The following is an 18,556-nucleotide window of genomic DNA, read 5'->3' as shown; positions in this document are numbered from 1 at the left end:
CTTCCGCCGCCCGAGGAAGTGGCGGTGACGGTTGCCACGGCTCCAGTCAACGCCCGCCGCGGTGCCACGCGCGGAACGCGGCCCAATCGCGGGCCCTCGTCCGGCCGGAACGCGCTCTGATTGGCGGAAGGAATAGGGGTGGCGTGTAGACCGCCTCGCCTCGTTTCCTCCAGCGAGCGGCCCCAGCCATCGGCTCGCGTGAAGCGCGCGGCCGCTGCTCGCTGTGGGCGGTTTGCTCGCGCGCTGATGAAATCCGTTACACCTTCACAGCTGTTCCCGTTTCTGACAACACGAGTTACGCCCAGCCACGCTCTGCTGTTACTGCGCTGCACGCCCCGTCAGATCTGCAAAGCGGTTCTTGAGTGCCAGGCTCAAGGACCATCAAAATGTGCTCAGACAGCTCGATCAAAAGCGTTAAGGCACCTCTGTGCATACACACGACTGGCTGCTGTGACACAGCTCCTCCAGGCACACCTGGTGGCCACATTTCTCTTTATTTGGCAGTTTCGGAGGGTTCACATACAGTAATGGCACTCCTGGCGTTGCACAAGGCGAATTTTCAGTAGCGGGTCACACACACCCAAAGTCACTACAGATTTCTGCAAACAACAAAATGCAGTGCAAAGGGTTCGAGCCTTGAGCATGCTGAGCTCAAACAACAAGATAGTGGCATTTTTCTCCAGAAAACCGGTGGGTTTTTTCTTAGAACTTTGAGATGTGACAACAAAACTCCAAGAGTGAATGCTAGTGCCATCATCGGGACAGTGCCAGGGGCAGATGCTGGACTCCAGATTCTGACAGCAGAAAGTCTCCTTGGTCAGAGGAACGTATAGGCCTGTGGTAAAGCCATAAAACTTTTCCTAGTTACACCACTAATACAGCAAATTTCTTCTACATCCACCTTATTTACATTTACTGATGCAACCTGCAGTCACTGCTTGGAGCCGCGCTGTGCAAACCATGGTGCAATCATGGACGAAGGCATACGCTACAGTTTTACAGATTCACAAAAGCAGTTCCTTATATTTCAGAAAAACACAAGCTCTGCATGTGGCACACATAGGGAGTTCTACACCCATACAAAACTTCATCTTTTAGTACAAGTATATATTTAGTGCAATAACATTGTAGGCGTCGAATATTAAAAATTATCCATCCCCTCAAAGAATCATGCCACATCCGTAGCGTACCCAACAGGATATCTTTGATGTTTTATTCATCGCGTCTTTTCCCACACACTTCTTCTAAAATTATACATAGTGGTTGAACCTGAAACTTGAAAATCTATCCTCACACATGCACTGTCTAGCACAAAATTAAAAAATGGAATCAACAACAAAACACAAAAAAATTTAACTATATTGGCAATGCTACTTTGGCTCCTGCTTTCTTTCTGAGCTAGTGCTGTTTCTAAGTCTTATATACCATAACTTGCCTCCAGCCAAGCACATAGCAGCCAATTCCTCATGTTCATCATCCTGCAACTCATCTGCCACCGAGCAGCTGATCAGAGTAGATCCAAACGTAGGCATTTGCAACACTATGCGATTCTTTTTCTTCATTCAGTGTAACTCACACATTAACAACTAGGTGCACTCACAATATTTATTCAGTGTTTCTTTTTAAATTATCAGATAATATATATTAAACACTCCAGCACATTAAACACACCTGTTTCCTACAACAGAGACTTCTGCCTTTGGACTACATGGTAACGAACCACAAAGAAAGAGAAAATTTAGTCAGGAAAGGAGAAAGACATTTCTCAGCAAGAAAGGTCACTAACACGAGCAGTTCTGCTGTGAAGGGGGTGGGTTGTCCATGAGCCTCACATTCCTTCCCGAAGTGCCCCTGGAAGGGTCCGACTCTATACTCTCTGACATTTTTTCACAGATTATATCCACAAGACGCTCAAACACCTGCCTTACATTGATGTTTTCTTTGGCACTAGCTTCAAAATAGTCAAAACCTGTGAGGAAAAAATAAATTAAAAACAATAATAATAAGTCAAGACTGATGATATGGAAATGATTTAAAAGAATACTCTTCCCCCCCCCAGAATTCACCTTAAGAAAACAAGATACTGACAATTCTTAGGCTCAGTTGACTCTCACTGTCTCAAATACTGAGCAGAAATGCATCTAAAATTCACCATTCCTGCTGACAGCTAGCACTGCTCCCCTCCCACAAAGGCCTGAGCTCTGCCCCACCAGGAGCAGTGTGCTGATCTGCCAAGCTTTTACCTGTGATGCTTTGGGTCTCACACTTTGTCTTTCTAAACCAAGGGCCTCAAAGACCAACCATCCCTTACAATAGCTGTTGCTTACGTGTCCTGGGCTATTATTTTGCCAGCAGCACGAGCTCAAATGTCACGCAGCTTATTTTGGAATAAAACATTTATATTTTGGGGGTATCCTGCATCACTTTCCTTGATTCTATCACAAAAGAAGGGAAAGAGAAGTCTTAAGTGACAGCCACTGCTTGTAGTGTACACACTTACCCTGTGTGTAGTACAAATAGGTGCTTACCCTATTCTAACCCTTTTAAAAAGTCATGGAATAACAGGGGAATTGGTGGTAGAAACGTACATAAGGACATAAGAAATCAGAGAACAGAAGTATGATATTTGTGCCTGTCTAAAACTGGTTTAGCTTTTGCTGTGGCAGAAGCTGTTTTGATTCAGTTCACAGTCAGGCCAATACATTTCTTAGTATGGTTGGTAAATGATTCCAATGAAGTTAATGCTACTGCACAAGCTTAAAGAAAAACGCTAAAGGATATCCTTTACGTGAATCATTAGGGTGAATGCTAATTGTTTAAGCAGCCAATAGTCAATTAAAGAGATTCCTCCCACCCAATACACAAAGTAATTTCAGATAATGTTGAATGCAGCTCTCACAGTAAATACACAGTCTGGTAAAACCAGATACTTTTTCCAGTTCTTTTAAAAGACCATTCTGGATGCTGGGAGGCTGCAGAACAAGAGGGATGGGACAACACTTTCCAAATACACAATTAGCTTTTGTTATCCTTCACAGTGGAACCTGTCCAGCAGAGGACAGATCAGGGAAGAGCTGGGGATTCTCCAACAGAACAGCATCCTGCTGATGGAGTCAGTTCCTATGGCAACTCCTGCACATGCACGTGCTTCCAAGCATCCCACACATAACAGTTTCAGATTCTAGATGCCAGATTTGTATTTAAATGTACAGATTAATGATTCTGGAGGGAGGGAGAAAAAAACATTTGTAGTCCATATAGAAGTGGGAATTTCAGCAAAACTCACTATTTGATTTTATATTGGTGTGGACAATTTTTTGACTACTAACAGTGTAATTACTCTTAGAAAAAACGCAGAAACACAGGCACAAATTTGAGAAACTGCAAGAAAGAACCTGGATTACTGGTACTTTCAAAGATATACTGAATTTCAGTATGTGGAAAAGATATGCAAACTGGTGATCTGATCAAGGTCACTCTTTAATCATCTACACATTGTACACTGCGCCCCCATACCCGCAGTTTAACAACGGATTTTACACCTCTGATTACTGCTTAAGAACTGAGAACAGCATAAGATTTCATGAATTTGTGATTCTGATTATTCCTTTCAGTTTGGTAAGAATCTCTGCTCTTACAAACTAAACAAGGATTTATAGCTTGTCCAATGTAAGGGTCTTCACAATTTAACTACAGTCAATTTTAACAGGATTTTCTTGCCATGTGAATTCTTCAAGAGAAGACATTACAGTTAATGCAGAAACCCAGATTCCATATGCTGTAATATATAATGAAAATAATAAATACATGAGAAATCAAGGTGAGTACCCTATACTTTGTTGTCCCCTCAAAATTTTTCACTGCAATTCTAGCTTCCTCTCAATGGAACTCTTTACTAAAGTCTAGTACAAGTTTAGAACATTCTACTAAACTCTACTAAACACATACCCAGCTGATCAGCCAGATGTTTCCCTTTCTCCAAAGGAACGATCCTTTCATCCTCCATGTCACATTTGTTTCCAACCAGGATCACCTGTGCATTGTCCCAGGAGTAGGTCTTGATTTGTGTGGCCCTGCAGCAGGATGAGAAAGACTGTTTCCTTCCATCAGCCATGCCAAAAGACAATCACACTTTAAATATAAAAATAAATACCATTAAGCAATATCCATATCCAAAGACTGTTGATCAATTAAAAGACAAATGACCAAACTTATACATGAAGCAAAATGCAACCAATGTCATCTGCAACCCCATTCTGTTTTATTATTCCTTAACTTTGTATGACAATAAAGTTCCTTAATACTTTGTGCTTTACAGATCTTTAGATGCAGACAAAAAATATTGAACTGAATGAAGACTAAGGGAAAAAGCAAACATCCCCATCAGCTGCAATCTCAGAGGAACAACATCCAATCACACCTTTTACCATCTTCTTGGGAGAGAACACATATAATAGATACACAAAAATACTTCAGAGCAGGAAAAAAATAATTCTGATTTACAGCAGCACATTTGCTGCAGAGTTTTAGCAACGTTATAAGCTGTGTTTTGAGAGTCAAACACAGAGTCATGTTTGCTTCAACAGGAAAACCATCCTAGAGTCTGCAAGTTGCATGGAAACACGGAAAGAACTGCTAAAGAAAAACAGAAATTTTCCTGATTGGGAACATATAAGCTCAAGGTAACGTTCTGTAAGCTAACATTTGAACACAGCTGGATTAAGTGATACCTGAAGCAGCAAACAGCAGCTGCAATGACAGACTGCATACATCTGACAAATGCTCACATCAATAACAGAGGGATCAAACGTGTGGGAGTTGAAGCAGGAGTACTGAGGGGAACTTGAGCCACAGAGAGCTTTGGAGGCTTTGTGTGCTGAAACTGGAGTGGAGCTGTCTGTGAACCTCAGGAGTCTGACCTTACACTTAGCCTCTTTATAGCTTTTTTAAATGTCAAAATAAAATAGATATTTTTATAACGAGGGCCAGTCTCTTCTCACCATCCTCAGAGGGTTGTCACAGAGATTGCAGCAGAACAGTATTAACCTGGTAGCATTAGTTCTCATCCATTTTCCAAGCTGGCCTGGCCTATTTTGTCTTCACCAAGCCAGCTCTATCTTTTAAGTCTCTCTCCTTCCCAAAGGTAATTAGGCTGCCGTGCCAGCAGCCTAATAAGCCTTCGTATTCCATTCCTCCTCCAAACAGTTGGCCTGCCCCTATCCACCTTCCCATATTTTCTCCCTGCTCATGCCCAATGCAAGTTGTTTACTTGCTGTTGCAATGCAAATCAGATGGCAAATAACTCCACAGTTGTCTGTGAAAAAGGGCTCAATTCACGCACAACTTGACTTTAAGCAGCAGCCCGTTTGATTTGCACTGGAAAACACAAACCTAGACCTGCACCAGTCCAGGCTCACACTGCAACATGCAAAATTAAGACGACTCTGTGCAATTAAACTTGAATTCTTATTACTACCCAGGAAAAGGGCTCCTTCACTTTCACCCTGCTGAGTGTCCCCCATATAGACAAGTCCAGTGAGAGCTACACAACAAGTTTATGCAGTATCCTGTGCTTCTTCAAGGCACATCACAGAAGGGGAGGACTTCAGAAGTCAGTCAAAAGCCCAGAAAGATGGAAGTGTTCCATTCTCACTCTGTAGACAACTACGAGAACGTAAGTCTCGCCAGGCTCCTCTTCTGATTCCTATTCTCCTCTCTGGATTGGTTTCAGCCTTTGAGGGGCTCACATGAAGGCACACTGCCAAATCTTGGCTATCTAAATGGAATTACTTGGAAAATGAAAAAGAGGAAAAAAGCACGAAGGCCCTCCCGCTGAAACTCACCACTCTCGATTTGTAAAAGTTAGTGAAAATCTTCTCTCTCCAAACGCTGACATTTACAGTTATTGGGAATGATATCATAATAATAATAATAATAAATACTTTTACAAAGTAGAATGTCCAAACAGTCCTTATCCCTATCCCAAAGATAAAGCAGCAAATCTTCAGAAAGAGTTATTTAAAAAAAGAAAAACAAAAACTTATGCAATTGATTTGCTTGAACAACTATCAGGACAGTTCAGGGTACAAATTGGGAAAAAATATCTGTGACACAACAATAAAGTTATGCCTTATTTGTGCTGAAATCTCCAAGTCAATGATGAAGCACATGATTTTTAAAATTCATGCTTAGAAGAAAAATAGTCTCAGGTCCACGACATCAACAGCCTAATTTGGAGACCAGCCTTAAAGATAAATAACGCCAGTGATTTGTGAACCCAGTTATCACTTAAACCTAAGTTAAATTTAACCAATCTTTCCTTCCCTTCAATGAAATTGCCTAGATTGTCCAAATTATATTTTACTTCCCACACAGTTTCAAATGAGGTTTAATACACTGATCTACACACAAAACTATCAAGGCAATGTCAAAGAATAACTGGCAGAGGAGACTGTTAAGAAATCTGGAAACTGAAAGCCATAAGAGCTCATTTAACCCTTTCACTCAGCCTACAGAAGAAAACAGTCATGTGAATGAAGATCTCATGTCTATACAAGACATCAAGAGCTTGTCTAAATGCCTGATATGGGCATGACCTTCCTTATTTAGAAAAGAGCACCTTTAGGACAAAAGAGTACCTTTTGTTAAGGTGAAGCATTTCTGTAGTGACAAAAGTAAACTCCAATCCTCTACAATGCCCATTCTTAAGAAGGGCATAGGAAAAGATCACCCAAAGAAATTCTGAGGCAGTTAGAACAGTCACTGCCAAGGAGCCAGAGAGAGGAGGTAAAGTGCAGTGTATGCATACACAGTAAGTTTTAGAGATGTTGCAGCTTCATGATAAGGCTTAGAGAATAATCAAGCTAGCAAACACAATCTCTGATGGCAATTTTCACCCACTAGCTAGAGGGTGATAATACCAGGATAACCTCCCTGGTATCTTAGAGCTTCACAAGGGAAAAGCTCTCTCTATGGCTGAGAGCTAACTATGCACAAGTCCACCTCCCTGTAATTTCAGTGTAATGATGAAGGTGAATTTTGGGACCTCTACACACCCTTGGGAACTCAGCAGAAGCTGAGAGTTTGTCATGGGCAAGAGCCTACTTGGAGCTCTAGGTCTCAGGTTCAGCTGTTCATGCTTCTGGCTTGTTTTCTGTAGGGAGCTTTGCAGGAAGAAATGGTGCAAGAGAAAGCAGTGAGATGGGCTGAGCATCATATTGGCAGCCTGCTTATATCTTAATAAACCAGAATCACCGAGCAGCAGCAGGCAGGCACCAGCAAGAAGGAACAAGCTTTAGACTGGAGAATGTTCTATTGAAAAACACATAATGACTACCATGCATTACAGTATATGCTAAGATACTACATAATAAGTGTACAACACAATATGCTGAAATTGTGCCTATACACTAAGTTGCTCCTAGCTAATTTCAAAACACACTTGGTTAAATCAGTGTAGAACTGCATAAAGAAAACCTAAGGGAAGTTCAGAAAAGATATAATAAATGTCTTTTCTATCTGAGAATTCTGATAATACAGTACTTTTTTTTTTTTAATTCCATCCAATGGACTTCATTCTGTTGCTTCATTCTGTTCTGCATAGGTCTCATCTGTAGCTTATCTAGTCTTTCTGTGTCTTGAGAGAGACACTCAAATTCCATCCTCACATGCCACTTCAGAAGTAATAGGCTCCTCTTAAAAGGTTTAATTCATGTTAATTGAATACTGCTCATTTATTCTCAGTGTCTAAAAATGTCAGTCAATTTGCTGCATCACACTGCATTTATCACAAAACGTTTAACTTCACAGCATTCTTTATTTACTGTACCTGGAAACAAAAAAAAAAAAAACAAACCACTATCACTAGCCAGCTAGAACAAGGCACTTAAAAGGGAGAAAAGATATATAGGACTAATTGCTGTAATTTCTGGAAACTTGCAGGATGTAGAAATACTGGGATGAGCTCTGCTGTCAGCTTTTACACAAGTTCCAGGTGGATGCTCCAACTAATCTCAGTGAATGTTTAAGTAAGGTCTTAGCATGGCTTGCTGCAGCCTCACCTAAACCTCTGTGCAAGCAGAAGCTGCCAAACAGAAGCACTGCAGGGCTGCTATGGCTTCCTTTTATCACCAGGCATGCACACTTGACCTTGCAGGCCACCAGGCTCAGGGAGGAAAGGCTGTAGGCTAAAGCATCTTGTTCCACTCCAGTAGCAAACACCTTCATTTTTCAGAGATTGTACAGTTCCTGACTGAAGACCAGATCCATTGCAATGGCTTTTGGTTTGTTCTCGTTTGTATGAAATATTAACTGCATCACCAAGCACAGTGGAAAACAGGAAAAAAAGAAACCAAAACATCCTACATATTTACTATGCTAGCAGTATGCCAGGGGCTGATACAGCAGCACCAACAACAGACAAAAGCCTCGATTTGCATTTCCAGTCTCTTCAGAAGTTTAGAAAGCAACTTTGTAGACTGGGAAAAAAACTCTTTGCTGCATCACCGCTAGAGGACTCTGCTGGCTTTGCTTCAAGTCTTTGGTTCGTCTGTGGACAAGAAAAGGAAACGGGCTACAGGCTGATTTTATCCACACCCCATCCACTTGGGCTGAGAATCTTCAAGCTCATGATTGGAAAGATTCCTGACATGACAAGTAAAAATCACCAGTGATGGTTCACTGTCCTTTTGCTGGAAAGTTCCTCTTAGCAAAAGTTCCTACTGCAGCCACTGTGGCACAGGGAGATAGTCAAGTAGGCAAAGCTGACCTTTTCTTACACTGCTGCACCATTGCTTTTGATGGAACAAATGTTAGATCATTCCAGTACAAAGCCTCAAGTTAAACTTCGCCTTAAGTTTAAAATAGTAGTGCACAGTAGCAGCTCATAGATTGAAATTTAGTACTTTTTTTTCGCCATTTAACTGAAACAGAGAATATATATAAAAAGACTGACGTTTGTACAAGCTTTGTCCATCTCAAACACCTGCAGAAACACACCATAATCTTCTATACCTGCATACTTCACAGATGTAGAAAAATGGGTGGAAGAAACACGATTGGAAAGTTAGAGGCGCACAAGATAAATATGGCTTAAACTTGGATTTGATAAGCAAAATTCAAAACCAAAATCCCCCTTTAAGTTGGCTGATTTTTAGACATTAGTGCCAAAGCCAGTGACCTGGTGCTGTCTTTTGCTTCTACGCTACGTATTTATTTCCAAGGTGTTAGTTTCCTTAAAAGAGCACTACATACAAGGGATATCAAATATAAGGAAAAAGACATCTGAAAGGAACTCTTTCGTGATACAGAAGGAACAATAACAGCCCACATTTATGTAACGCCTCAAGGAAATTTATATAATCAAGTCAGATATCTCCTTCAAAAACATCTCCATGAACTACCCCACTGCAAGCCCTTGTTACCTGTTTATTTTGATAGTACCTAAACCCTGTGTGTTTGCCTGCTAGTTGGACAGCATGCACACAGTGACTGGTCAGACAGGTAGAACAATCCAAGTTTCCTCACACATCTTACTGCAAGAGTGAGTGGAAATTGCATTTTTAGATTTGGCTAAACTAATAAAACTTATTTATTAGAGGGGAAACAACTTGCGGACAGACACATAGATGGGCTGTATGGCCCTAATATACCTTGTTTCATCAAGAAATCAAGCTGAAATATTCCTAGTTTAGTGAAAAATATTGCCCTAGCTCACATGCCTATGGAAAACAGTCTTCTGGAAAAAATCCCTGTGTAGGTACTTGCATAAATTTGGTTAAAGCTGCATCATGTGAATGAATCTGATTTGGGCAAAACTTTGGGTTTGTGCTTCTAGCAAGGAAAAAAATCTTTTAGCACTAGCTGCTGAAGGACAGGTCAGAGAAGGTGCTGCAGTTCACCTTCTGCAAACATGGCATCTTGATACTGACCATAAGGTGAAAGCATACGTTACATATTTACATGCGATGATCATCAGCGGTTGCTTGAGTGGACAGTGAGAGCGAATAGGGAGCAATCTCAGAAGAATGCCAAGTTACTAGAAACATCTAACTATGTTATTCTGCCTTCTGAGTTACAATCTAGCTTTGATGATAATGGAAAGACGTTCAATAAAAACGAAGACTGAGCTGGATACTAAGAGCTAGAGCCATGTAAGGAAGTTTTACATCATCTATCTGCTGCCATCACATACTCCTGGGATACCGTGATCACTGCAAATTCATCTGGCAGACTTAAGAGATTCCATTAACCTCTGTGCTACCTTTCTTTGCATGCTCACCATACCTATCTGCAGTATAAAGCCACAGGGTGACACACAGCAATGACTGCAAGATATTTGAGGTCACCTAGGTCTCCCCTATCAACATGATAGTTGTAACAAGAATTGATGTTCCCATGTCAGTGCTCAGCACTGAAAAGTCAGAGATGTGATCTGGTTTCTTTGCAGTTCTTTACAGCTGGAGTCTGTTCAGAGCCGGGTGGTGAGGAGGATGTATCCCTGCTATAGTCATGTATGAAGGAATTCACAATTTCTGTCCCTCACAGAGATTGTTATCAGAGCTGGACCAGCGTTGAAGAGGTGCCTTGGAGTCCTTTTGAGAGGATGCCATGGCAGAACCAGAGCTCCAGCAACAGGGTCCAGCCTTCCACTCACCTGTGCAGCTTCTACCTTGCAGCTGCTCAAATATTTCCATCCTTTCACCACACTGATAAGAGAACATCTCCCAGCAACTGCCAACATGGAGTCTACAAGCTCTACCCTTGGCCACACTCTCTTGCATGAAGAGAAGTGGCCAAAAACAAACAAACAAACCAAAGTAACAACAAAAATAACTTTTTTCCTACCAGTCCTGCACTGCATTGAAGGATTCTTCACTGGTGATGTCATACATGAGGATGAAGCCCATGGCGCCTCGGTAGTAGGCTGTGGTGATGGTCCTGTACCTTTCTTGTCCAGCTGTATCCTGGAACAGAACAGAATACTCAGGCTTTAAGACTCCACGTCTCAGAAACAGAAGCTGCAGTTAGGTTCTGTATCTGAAATAAGGCAATCACTTTTTATTATTACATGTTTAGAAGTTCTCATTTGTTCCCACTGAAATGAGCTTTACTTACATTTTAGCATTAATTGGGCTTTTGCATCAATGATGATCTGTTAAATGCGTTTTGACACATGTACTATTAAAAAAATAACCGAAGATGTCAACCCCTTAATTGCTCTTCTCTGCCTCAGCTTCAATGCAATAATAAAATGTTCACAGAGTTCACTGAAAGCTGACTCTTCAAAGCAGGCAATGGAAAATCATCAAGCATTGTACCCAGCAGAAGACATAAATGTGTGCCATTTAGTGTCATGGTTTGAAATATGTCATTGAAATGGGTGCTATGGGTGATTCAGTTCTAACCTGAGGCTAGAGACAGCAATTAAAAACTTGACGCAGTGAGAATTATTCTACAAAGTGAATTTAACATGGACTGTCCCAATGAAAGTGGCTGAAGCGTGCATACTAATTTCAGATTTGTTAGTTTCCTTCAGCTTAATTCTCTTCAGCAACTACCTTTACCTGGTGTTTTCACTTCTGTGTTTAGCTTGACAGCACAAAGGTGGGACTCTGTCTCTGGCACATACAACAGAAGCATTTTGAAAGACTTGAGACAGCTGGAAAGTATGTCACCTACCATCTGTTCGATGCCAACAACATTTATTCCTTGCAAACTGAGGAACATTTCAGCAGTTCTGTAGCCACTCTGCTCCCTCTGGACCTGCCTACTGAGCCATGGACAGAAGCTATATGCTTAAAGGAGCTCTCTTTTAGGAAATATTTGTATCACTTGAACAAAATATTTAATCCACCTTTTGGCAAACAGCAACTCTGGAAAACAGGTGGCATAGTGCCTTATCTTCAAAGGGAACACACAACATTAGTGTTGACTGCTATTTACTCTTAAGGGTCAGCAGTTCTGAGATGAGTTCTTAAGTGTTCTAAAACCCACACTTCATAAAACATTTACTGCCAATGTAATTAACAAAAATAGCCTTTCTCTAGGGAAAAAGAGCCAAAAAATACTTATCACTCATACAACTATCTGGAAGAGAAAAATAAAATTGTTCAGAGCACTCTTTCACAAGCACAGGGCCAGTTTCTGGTCAGACACACCATGATTCAGGGAAAAACACATGAGGTATAACGAGTGGGAGACCCAGCTTGAAAATTCTACTGTCTATAGGCCCCATAAATGCAGCTTTGTTTATGCTGCATGCAAGAGACAGCATTGGCCCTTCCAGAACATGCACAAGGAAGCATGTGAAAAGGGAATTCAGCCATGAACACTTGTTGCTCTGCACCAGCACATCACAGACGCACTGTAGGAGGAAGGTGCTTGTAAATAAGCTCCCTGCAGCTCACTTAAAAGGCTCTGCCTATTGCTGCCATGCGACTATCCACAGCTGTAACACAAAGTGAATTTCCCAGGGGAGAGCATGCAGCAGGAATTTTGCTGTGAAGTTACCACACTTAAGAGATTTTTTGCTGAAACTCACACGTTTATTTCAAGACGGGGTAGTCCACTGCCTGGTCACAGTGAGCCGTCATGTGATGACTACAGAATATTTCTCCGATTCTCTCCTGACAAGAAGTACCAGAGTCCCCTCACAGCCTGAGCGATCTGTTCTCCCACCACTGAGAAACCCATTGCAGAGCTCTTCTGCTCACTGACACCACATCCCCACTTTTGCTGCTGAGCGCTAAACCAGCTGCGCCACCTGGCTCCTGGCTGTACTTCTTCACATGAGAAAGGTCTCAGCAACAATATTATTATTCTGTTTGTTCAGAGACATGATAGTTGCATTATTTTAGCCTGATTTCCTGAGAACACAAAGATCATAACATCACTGGTCTCTACAGCTCATGTGTGCGCACCTGTTTTAACTTTGGAAACTACTAATGACTCCTGATCAGATTTGACCCAGGAGAGATCCCAAAGGTACGCTCCTGCAGGTGTTAGGGAAATTGGTGGAGAAGAGAGATATGAAGCACACTCCTGATGGGGGAAAAAAGCTCAAGTGCAACACTTACCATTTCAAACCAAAAAGGATCTGCAGGAGAGGCTTTCTTCAAGCCTCCTTAAGAAGTGGACCTGTGGAAAAAAGGCCTCTCTGTTTAGCTGAAAGATCTAAGTCAGTACAAGTAACTTCTCAGATACTGCGATCTACAAAAAGAAACAAACCCATAGTAGTCAAGCTTCCTTAATTCAAATGCTCATGGAGTTTCTGTTTTATACCTCCATTACCTGGTTCTATCCCCAAATCTTATCTTCTATTTCCTGTTTGAATAAGACTCTTTTTGGCTTGTGGCATGAGGCTGTGATCAAGCAGTGAGCAACCACAAGCAGCACTGTCTATCTACACAGAATCATCTGGAAAGAAACTGAATTTGACAACGGCTGGGAGCCAGGATCTGGCCGAGGGGGCCCTGAAGGGACGATGAGCAGCCACAGGGGAGGTTTAGCATGGCCTCAAAAACATGCACCACTGCAACTGAGCACCTGAGTTCACACTTTGTGTTCAGGCTGTGGTACTGCCTTCAAACTGAAATATGGCAATTCTAGATGGTTGGTTTGAGCATTTCTGCCTGTGTGCTGCGGTGGGCCCTGCTTTATACCTCAGTGATGGACAGGAATGTGGCCACAGGTGATACTGGCTTAATTTTCCTGATTCACATCATGGCTTAATGCTATCTTCACTAGAACTGCCTTTCTTCCCCAAAACACATACATTTTTCAGCATAAGTGAGAGAAAATAAACTGCAAAATCTGAGCTCTATTTCTTTAGCTTGGACAGCAGCTGTCCTTACATCAGTTTAAAACACCACGAACCACAGGTAATCAGGTGCTTCAGTTCTATGCGCAAGACATTTAGCCAATGAAGGAGATACACAACTGACACAGATTGCTTCCCTCGCCCCAAAGTTGTTAGTAAGATTTCCAGATAGAGCACAAACTCATAAGACAGGCAGCTGAGGCACAGGCAGGGATCAGCAGAAAGCCAGGGCAGCACTAACAGTTTAGCCAAACGCCTGGGCAGAATGGCATGAGCCTTCAGTAGCCATAAGCCTGCTTGGCCCACCCCAAAGAGGAATCAGATAGCTTGGTTATAGGCAGGAGCAGAACGGTCTCTGTGGGGTACATTCACACTAACACACTAACAAGTCTGTTCCTCCATAGCTTACGTGTGTGCCTGTCCTTAACACAAATGATTAAAAAAAACCCCACAAGACCATTAGCTGGTAGCTTGAAACAAAAATACGAAGATTTTGCATTAATTAGCAATCAAGTTTCAGGGTTTATCACAGGAAAAAGGATCTAAATACATTCGCATTACATGTGGATGCGCTCTACTCACAAAGTTCACCACCTAAACATTCACAGGAGCACAACCAGCTTCTTGTTATTTACTTGGCTGCTCAACAGCAACAGTGAGGTACTCATGCAGGAAGCACACTTGAGGTTTTAAATCACAACAGACATTCTTTGCTGCTGCTCTGAAAGATGAGAATCCCTACCTCTGTTTAAGTGCAGATTTCCAGCTACAAATTCTTTTTCTCAAAACAAAATGTCACCAAAATGTCTTTCTTGTACCAGATTTAATCCCCTCAGCACCATGACTTTTCCAGCAATGTACATAACCAACGTTCTCCATAATAAATAAACTTTGTTTTTTTGTTGTTTCTTTTTTTAAGGGTTATGTTTTTGTTACTTCTTGCTTTTAAAGAAGAATAACACTGAAGAATAAAAGTCACCTCTTGTCCAGATGGATGACAGCAGCACCCATGCCACTCCACTGCTGCCATGAACCCAGCACCCTCCTTGCTTAGGCTACTAAGAGACTCAGAATGGAGGCTACGTCAGCCCCAATAACCAGCACCAGGAAAGGCCCATCTCGATGGCAGAGGCTGCTTGTTGTGCACCCTGAGCTCAGCCATCACACCTCCTGCACATTACATGAAAGCACACGTACACTTCCTTTGCAAAAGCAATTTTTGACTGGAAGACACCACACGCCAACTAAATAAATGCCATTCTGATTAGAAAGGGAAAAAAAAACACTGAAAAGCACATGGGTGAGTGAACAGAGTGACCTCTGGCAGACTAGTATGTGACATTAAAGAGAAAATGGTAACATAGAACTTACTGTTGCCACTGGCAGCTAGAAATAGGAACAAACAGGCAAGCAAGATGAGTCACTGGTTAAGACGGAAAAGATGCGATGTCATGAAAAGCCCGTGAAGTTTCAAATGCTGCCAGGAGCAAAATAACATCTGGTTCCTTCAGAACTCAGCGCTGATTAAAATGCTCCATTTCAACAGATTGTATTGAGCATTCTCCCTTTCTTATTATTGAGTGCTTCTGTTGCTGAAGAGTCACGGGAACCTACTCAGGCGCACCCAGATACCTTGAGAGCCAGCTCCATGTAAGTAGTACCAGCAACATGCAGCAAAACATTTATGTTGGGGGAAAAAAAAGGAAAACATACACAATAAAGCCATTCTTGTCTTTCATATAAGAGGTTCTATCCTTGCAAAGTATTTTTTAAACATTTTCCTGCCTTCGCCCAACTTCCACTTCTCTAACTGCAAATAAACAATCTGAGATAGCAGCAAGATCCAAATACATTGCATCCCTTGATAGACCACCTACTCAGGGTAAGAAACAAAACCATCACCACAAAGACAAAATAAAAATAGGAAAAAAAAGCGTCTGAATGCAATTTCACATAAAGTTTGCCAGTTCTGCAAGACCTTTCCAGTTCTCCCACATATACTCTTGAGTTCCTCAGCCAACCATTGTAAGAACAGCTGTACAACACAGATGTCTGAGCAATGTCAGCCACTATAAACAGCATTAATTTGCTGGAGTTGTCAAGTTGTCAAGAAACAAATACACTAATCACAGGCAGAGCAGCTCAGAAGCAGCACTATGGTACTGTCAATAAGCAAGTCTGCATCTAGATGTTCAGTGCTGCAGTGCACTGGATGCATGTGTGCTGGTCCAGCCATCACTGTGTGGGTCATAATGGTGGTCTTCTGACCCATGGAGATGAGCAACACAAAGGAAGATCTCAATACGTTATAAATCAACTGCCAAAAGAACAAATGCAAAATTCGTGGGGAGCAAGTGAAGTGATATGTGGTACAGATCTGGCTAAATTCAGTAATCTGGTTCTTTGATCTGGAAACTAACAAGAACAGGTGAAGGGAATTAGCATCATCAAACTATCAGTTGCTTTCCCCCTCAAACACAAGCAAGCAAAACAGCAAATCCCAGCTAGGAGAGCAGCAGAGCGAGAGCCAGACTTCCTGGAGCCTATTTCGAGGTGATCAAATGTCATGGTAACAGCAAGAGAGGCAGCAACTGCTCAGCTCTGTGCACTGGGCAGCAGCTCCCGCAGCACTCAGCACTCCCTGGTGCATCCTCTGCTGCTCGACTCCAGGCAAGTCCTTCAGTTAACTCATTTACAAAGCAAATATGTATGTCCAAAGGTGTTTATGAAGCTTCAAGACTATATGCCTGGAGACCTGCTGTATTCCTAATTGTAAGGAAACTTAGTTTAGTATTCTGCTGCAAGCATTGCTCCATGGAAACGTTCCTGTTAACAAAAGATTTCAGCATATTTAGTAGTGAATTGGGCCTAAATCTGGGCCTCACACTTCACAACCCACCCCTGTTCATATTCTGTTACAGGGATCGATTCAAAGACAAACAAAAATTTTTGGTCAACTTGCTGTTGGTTGCCTTGCTTAAGAAGTGGGATTTTGGCCTGGGTGATGTCCAGAGGTCACTTTCAGCCTCAGCCATTCTGTGATTTGGGGAAATCTTTGTGGATTTAATGCTTGGTGTTTCCCATTCTTCCTGTTGTTGGGTCCTCAAAACTACAGTACCTGAGGTAAACTGCCCCCAAGCAGAGAGCCACTCTTTTCTTTGGGAACGTACCATGGGTAACATGCCCAGAGACAGCAGCACACTGCCCACCTAGGCACCTGGGGGAATCATTTCCATTTCTTTGAATGCTATTCTCAAAGGCATTTGTACTAAGAAAGATCAGTACTACCAATGCTTATGATTTTGTCCATGTTATGATCTTTCTGAAGTCTCCATTCAGGTGAGCATTAAACTAGAAAAACATTGAAAGTTTTAGCATTCAGGAAGGTGGAATAAAAGCCTAAAGACAGCAAAACTCGAAAGCAATCTGAAGCTCATAAACCAGAAAGTAAATCAGAAGGAACAAAAAGTATGCGTCTCATTTCAGTTTGAAACACAGTGTTGGAAATTAACAATTACATGAATCCTTCTAGTTCATATGCTTATATTTGATGAAGATGTGCATGTATTTCAAAAAGCAATGCAATAAATCTGACACAGTTCTCATTGGTGAAATGAAGTTTTTGCTTAAATTCAGAAAAACCTCATGAAAACCAATCAAATGGAATTTGATTAATTTCTAAGTAAGCTCACATCTCTGCTGAGAACAGAACGAAAGAATTTCATTTGAAGAGCTGCTATTTTGGAATAGTTGCAAGTATCTTAAACTAGAGGCTTAGAATTCAAGTGCTTTATGAATCACAACAGTGTGCACATGATGATGCTCAGTAATAGCACAAGACAAAGAAGATCTGCTACCATTTACCATAACATTTTCTGTTTTAACTACAGAGCCCAGATGTGGCTCTGTTGCACTCCTGAGGCAGCTCAGTAAGGAGGTGAGAGCTGCCACTGCTTGAAGTGCCAGTGAGTTTCTCGGTATCATGTCTTTGCAGGCTATTTTATGTTCACCCACCTTTGTGCTTGATGCTGCTTCCTCCTTTCCAGTTGGAAAGAGGATCACAAGCAAACGCTTCCTGACATCTTGAGCTTCTCTGCTGTTTGACATGTCTATAGCATACCAATCACCTCTGTGGCTCATCTCCACCATGCCTCCTCACCCCCTCCAGGCCACCTGCTGCTTCCAGTAAAACTGTGTTTGGACAGATGCTGCTGGCCACACCTTCCATTGCTTTTGAGTATTAACATCTGGAAAATGAGCACTGATGGATGTTCGCACCAGTGTGAATCTCACATTTGAAGCCAACAAATACTGAACAAACACTGATAAGAAAAATACTGGTGGAGAACTTCATCATATTTCTTTTGATTTATTAAGCAGTGCAAGGCATAAAAGCTACAGACCATTTCAAACCCAATTTGCTGCTAGGCTAATATGTTTACTCGTACACAAATGGAAAAGGTCAAAGAATTGTCATCCTAGCAGAAAATATACTAGCTTCAGGGGAGAATTTTGGTTCGCTCTAGCAGCATCATTTCTGCTTTTTACAGGATTTGAGCTAGCTTCTCCTGAAGTCAACAGAATTACTTTTATCAGGGGCAAACCCACCAGGCAGAGAAAAGCTCCATGGACTGCTTCTTTAGCATACAGTTTGTTTACATGCCCTTCTTTGCAGGGAGCTATGGGGCTGTGTGCCTGTAGGTCCCCCTGTCCCAACCAAACCCTGCAGCAGGATCT

At 41.9% G+C, this 18,556-nt stretch overlaps 1 protein-coding gene across 1 annotated transcript in view; it reads right to left on the bottom strand.

Annotated features, from left to right (window-relative positions):
* Nucleotides 1-1,781: 1,781 nt before the first annotated feature.
* The window catches only part of RAB3B (RAB3B, member RAS oncogene family), a gene marked incomplete at both ends in the record, with an annotated part of 41,570 nt that continues 24,795 nt past the window's right edge, over nucleotides 1,782-18,556 (bottom strand). The window contains 3 exons of the mRNA XM_079535388.1: nucleotides 1,782-1,969; nucleotides 3,949-4,073; nucleotides 10,846-10,964. Coding sequence (XP_079391514.1) covers nucleotides 1,782-1,969; nucleotides 3,949-4,073; nucleotides 10,846-10,964 — 432 coding nt within the window. The remainder of the gene's footprint in view (nucleotides 1,970-3,948; nucleotides 4,074-10,845; nucleotides 10,965-18,556) is intronic.

Source organism: Tetrao urogallus (genome assembly GCF_951394365.1).
Source record: "Tetrao urogallus genome assembly, chromosome: 5".
Lineage (NCBI taxonomy): Eukaryota > Metazoa > Chordata > Aves > Galliformes > Phasianidae > Tetrao > Tetrao urogallus.
This window is presented reverse-complemented; position numbering and strand designations above follow the sequence as displayed.